Source organism: Dipteris shenzhenensis, chromosome 1 (assembly GCF_047967505.1).
Source record: "Dipteris shenzhenensis isolate YYH24624 ecotype China chromosome 1, Dip_SZ_1.0, whole genome shotgun sequence".
Taxonomy (NCBI): Eukaryota; Viridiplantae; Streptophyta; class Polypodiopsida; order Gleicheniales; family Dipteridaceae; genus Dipteris; species Dipteris shenzhenensis.
The window spans coordinates 66,929,291-66,934,247 of record NC_141596.1 but is presented as its reverse complement, the minus strand read 5'-3'; the positions used below and the strand labels follow the sequence as shown (position 1 = coordinate 66,934,247).

Genomic DNA, 4,957 nt, shown 5'->3' with positions numbered 1-4,957 from the left:
CATTACTCCCATCCTAGACCAAGTGGTCTAGGATGGATTTAAAATGGGAGTATCCACTTTTTCTCCCATCCTTGATCACAGCCTCTAGGCCCTTGTAACCAGAATGGGTTCCCCTTTTTCAGGGATTCAAAAACAAGGAAGGATGACATGTGTCCTTGTCCCCACATGGTCCCCACCTCCTAAACACATGAAATGATGCCATGTGTCCTCTTCCACCTAAGCCCATCCCTAGTTCTTTTTTTGTTAGCACATGGTGGGATGGCAATAGGACAGAAATATGCATGAGACCACTTGGGACCACCTTTTCCCATTCCCATACTATTTCTTCCCATGTGCTAAGTCCCTTAGTCATATGCTTGCATGATGTATAGTAGCCCTTTGATATGATTCTCAAGGGTTTCTTGGTCTTTATTAGTGCCCCTTAGGGTGCATGGAGAAATGTCATATGATGGTAGAACCTTGTGATCATAATGTTCACCATATGGTAAAGTGGTTAAAAATTTAAAAAGCATGTGGTCATCGTAATTCCCTTGTTTAGAGGAAGGGACTTTCACCTAGTCATTTGGTATTAGAGGTGAAAGAACTTTGTATATGAGTATTTAAAGATTCTACATTCTAAGGTTCAGAATCTACATATATTCTAGGAAAAGAACTATTTTAAAAAGGTTATTTTTCATTTGTGCCTACAATCAATCAGATGTGCGATTTTGACTCTAAATTTTGGCTCTCAGCAACAAGTGCAACTATGAAGGAATCACAAGAGGAAGTGCACCGATCAGGGGAGTAGTTGCTGCTCAATGCGATGAATCTATGTGGTTCCCTGGATAGAGTGTGATTCACATATTTCTGCGTAACTGAGAATCTTGACAAGAAACAATGCATTGAACCCAACTTTGCCTATAGTTAATGGCGAAATTGAATCAAAGTAGACATACTCACACTACCCCAATTGAACATCATGCCAACACAACAGTTTCTGGCCCTCATGGGTAGCCTTAGTTAAGATTCTGATTGACTCCTTCTCTTTTTGGAATAAGCAATGCACCAATTGCTTTTTTTTTCATTTTTTTACTGTCTCTCTCTCTCCCCCCCCTCTCTCTTCCACTTATTTCTCTCTCTCTCATTTTCTCTCACACAACTTTCAATTCATCATCTCGAGCAGGCCTTCTGAATGATTTATTATGTAAAAAAAAGACCTTACAAGAGATTATGGGCAACTTGCCATGAGCCAGCACTATAAGCAACTCGTATGTACAAACTAACACTACCTTTTAGAAAGATACATCCCTACTTCAGTTAAGTACCTACTTACAAAGGAGTTTTTGAGCTCATCACCCAGCTTAGGCTTAGTGCACATGCCAAGGAGATGGCCTAAATTCATTCACAAGTACAAAGTGATCAACTCATTTGAAGCATTTAATGAAGGTCTCTCTCCTTTGACATAAAGCTCATGAGTTGTGTGAGTTTGATTGGCTTGCCTGTCTAAGTCTATACTAGCTCGTGAGCGTTGAAGGCATTGTAGTCCAATGCCAGCACTAGATGGTAGCTTTCTATTGGCTCCATGGGAAATGACGCTCTGGTGCTGGAAATGGCATCCTCCATTTTCAAGTTGCAAATTGGAGGATCAATGGCACTTCATCCCACCCTCAAAAACTGTGCACGTGTTAAAAATCCTCCACCAGTCGCACACCCATGGCATCGTGTGCTAGTACTAACCCTTAGGTCTCTAAGGTTGGCCTTTACTAGCACTAAGATAGCCGCACTAAGAGTTCCCACACTGCTAAGAATACCACGGCCTGCAACAAGTGTGGCTAGTATGCCGTTAAAGCAGAGGGGAACCCCTTCCATTAAAACTATGTTCACGATCTAACATTACTTTCCCATCACTAAGAGCAAACTAATTGATCTTGATATTGTACCAAATTGGCGGCACAATTGCATTAAGAGAGCCCCCCCTATTGGCTTGGGTGGGAGGCATTTTTCTTCATCTCTACCCAATAAGGGGAAAAATGTATTAGGGAATGCTTTACTACATGGAACCAACCAACTACTACACTTTATTTAATGTCTACTATGTCACCTATGGCTTTTGCTTTCTTCTTGATGATGCTTCATGCATAAGAGAAGAGCTTAGAGCATTGGTTATATGCTAAATAGCAGTTTAGAGCTAAGGCCACATGAAGGTTTGAATGAACCACATTTTTCTCCATTCGAACAATGAATGGAAGGGCCAAATCACCCCCTCAATCACTCCTTCCACTTGAGATTCCTTTTCTAAGCTATACTAGTAGCTTGCCTCTTTTAGGTTGATAGAGAGTCTCCTTTTAGGTTTAGCGACGACCCACATATTGAAGATGTAAGAGAGACCTATGAGAGTCTTGAGAGAACTCTTCTAGAGGTAAGTTAGTTGCTAGCAAAGGTGAACACCTTTAGATTGTGACCCATAGTTAGGTCTTCTGTTTTGAATTTGAAAGGGTGACATGGGGCTCTGGAATGTTGGTTTGGCATGCAATCTTAAGATGATGAAAGCAAGTGATTTGACCATGCCCAAGGGTGAGGGCCGACAACTTGTTATAAGGGACTTCTACTACCACTAGTTCTTGGTTTGTAGAGGAAATCCCCACGGAGGAGTTGTTCACCGACTACATCCAATGCGAAGTGTCTTCCTTAAGTAAAGGAGTCTTGTTGGTTAGACGCGAGGGGCTGCCCCAACCCAATCCTTGCGGAAAATACAAGCCATGGTCTTGGAATATCCATCGTTATGCATGGGGAGTCGCGACGGGAATAAAGCCATGTGAGATCATGCTTTCTCGAGAGCCAAAGAATCGAGCTATTTGACTCGACAATGGAATATTCAAAGGATATGAATATTCAAGGATATGCATGTGACCGCCCTTGGAAATAAAATAACAATCATCGTTATATAAATATCGTCGTCTTCCTCGATCACCGTCTTCCTCGTAAGCTTCACAGCTTCTCTCGAGCCGGGCTCTTCTCCCTCCCTCTCATACGTCCACCTCGCATTCCCCTCTCTCTGTCGGATCATCTCGCTCATGCAGTCATGGATTCCGCTTGCCCCTGGCGTTTCTTCCTCTCCTACTTGCTTTTCGCCGTCTCTGCATTCTCCCCCCGTGAGTATCCTCGTCTGATTAGACGTCCCTGGTGTCTCCCGTTGTTGCTTTTACATACTTTTTTTTTTGGAAACCAGACCGTAGAAAGAGATTACAAACGAAGTTCTATTGTTCACGTACTTCCGGCAGTTCGGTTGTTGTATGTCCTGCACATGCATCGTTTGGGGTTCTTACATTGCTTGATTCCTAATAGAGACCAAAGAAGGAATTCTCAATTTCATCAGGCTTTAGGTCCTGCCGGTCGACGTGCAGGTCCCTGCTTTCCTTGCTAAATTAGCGTGCGCAGCTTACAACATTCGGAGCTTTTCTCAAGTGCGTTCTGGCGTTTGGATGAACAGAGGCATCTGGAGCTACTTTCAGTTTTGTGAATAGCTGTACCTACACCGTCTGGCCTGGTGTGTTGTCCAATGCTGGATGGTCGCTGCTTGCGAATGGTGGTTTCCAGCTAGAGCCCGGTCAATCCACAAATCTCAACGCTCCCGCGGGCTGGTCAGGCCGATTTTGGGGAAGAACTGGTTGTTCTTTCTCTTCCTCTGGTCAAGGCACTTGCGCATCTGGCGATTGCGGTGGCGAGCTCCAATGCAGCGGGGCTGGAGCTGTAACGCCGGCCACTCTCGCGGAATTCACCTTGGCGGGAATCCAGAGTAACATCAAGCAAGACTTCTACGACGTTAGTTTAGTCGATGGTTTCAACCTTCCGATCGCAGTGACTCCCATTGGAGGCTCCGGCACTTGTGGAATAGCAGGCTGCAGCAACAACTTGAATGCCAACTGTCCCAGCGCTCTGCAGGTATTGGACGATGGAGGCGTAGTGGGTTGTAAGAGCGCGTGCGATGCTTTCCAAACCGCAGAGTATTGCTGCCAGGGTGCCTACGGCAATCCTTCCACTTGCAAGCCCACTGCGTACTCAGAGTTGTTCAAGGCAGCCTGCCCCAACGCCTACAGCTATGCGTATGATGATCCAACAAGCACGTTTACTTGCACGGGGGCAGATTACAGCATCACGTTCTGCCCCAGCTCTATAAGGTGAGAATCCGTGGACCGTGATTGGTTTTTGTTGCTGCAACCTTAGGGAGCATGTTGATCGTTCGTGAATGGCATTCTGACGTCTTCGTCTTGTATGAGGGTAGTAACCGCGATTTTATAGAGACACAGCGGCATTTTGTTTTTGTTTGCTTCTGTGCGCCTTTCCTCCTGTCGCTTCATTGTGCCCAGGCTGACGCCAATTCGCTCGCTACTGTGCCTGCTGCAGCCAGAAGAGCACGATGGGGATGCAGCCAGGGAGCAATTCAACGACCTACTCGAGTTCAGGACCAAAACAGAGGTGGAAAGGCGAGAAGCACGTGGGTATGGAGCCGATATCATACACAACGCTGCTAGTCGTGGCTGTGTATGCAGCAGCAAGAGCATGGAATTGTTGAAGCGGAAGTAGCAGGTGGACACGCGATTGCCAAGACAGAAAAAAGATGAAAGAATAGAGAAGACAAGTATCATCTCTGTTCTATCCTCTTTTTCCCGACCTTTTTTTGCCTTCCTGAAAGGTAGCCGTAGTGATGAAACTATTCTATTCCCCACACTTAAAAGTCTAGGTTTGGACATATTCCAATGCAATTACATGCAAGACATAATCCTTCACTCTCTCTTTTCCTTAGAAATCCTCCTATTTTTGGGGTGCCCTCTTGGTAACCTTAGCAACGATGCAATTTTGGGAAAGCAGAAATTAGGCATTTCTTGAATTTTTTGGAATTGCATTTTTCCTAGTGGCTCTTCTTCATTGGACTTCAATGAAGACTTTAAAGTGGTTGACTCTCTCTCTCTCTCTTCCC

General features: G+C 44.9%; 1 protein-coding gene across 2 annotated transcripts; it reads left to right on the top strand.

Moving 5' to 3' along the window:
• The first annotated feature begins 3,007 nt into the window (after window positions 1–3,007).
• Window positions 3,008–4,706, top strand: LOC147906252 (pathogenesis-related thaumatin-like protein 3.5). 2 transcript variants are annotated; one of them, XM_087383785.1, is made up of 3 exons: window positions 3,008–3,131; window positions 3,470–4,157; window positions 4,384–4,706. In XM_087383785.1, exons 1-3 carry the CDS (start codon window positions 3,062–3,064, stop codon window positions 4,550–4,552), a joined length of 927 nt encoding a protein of 308 aa, XP_087239911.1. In that variant the 5' UTR covers window positions 3,008–3,061; the 3' UTR covers window positions 4,553–4,706. The 2 variants fall into 2 exon arrangements, with proteins under 2 accessions (XP_087239911.1, XP_087239917.1); XM_087383791.1 differs by lacking the exon at window positions 4,384–4,706 and having other exon boundaries at window positions 3,470–4,161.
• The last annotated feature ends 251 nt before the right edge of the window (window positions 4,707–4,957 follow it).

Excerpts from the sequence above, each read along its gene's own strand:
- LOC147906252 (XM_087383785.1), top strand. The coding sequence starts at position 3,062 with ATGGATTCCGCTTGCCCCTGGCGTTTCTTCCTCTCCTACTTGCTTTTC. Across the intron at positions 3,132-3,469 it reads CGTCTCTGCATTCTCCCCCC|AGGCATCTGGAGCTACTTTC; the intron begins GTGAGTATCCTC and ends TTGGATGAACAG. Across the intron at positions 4,158-4,383 it reads TTCTGCCCCAGCTCTATAAG|CCAGAAGAGCACGATGGGGA; the intron begins GTGAGAATCCGT and ends TGCCTGCTGCAG.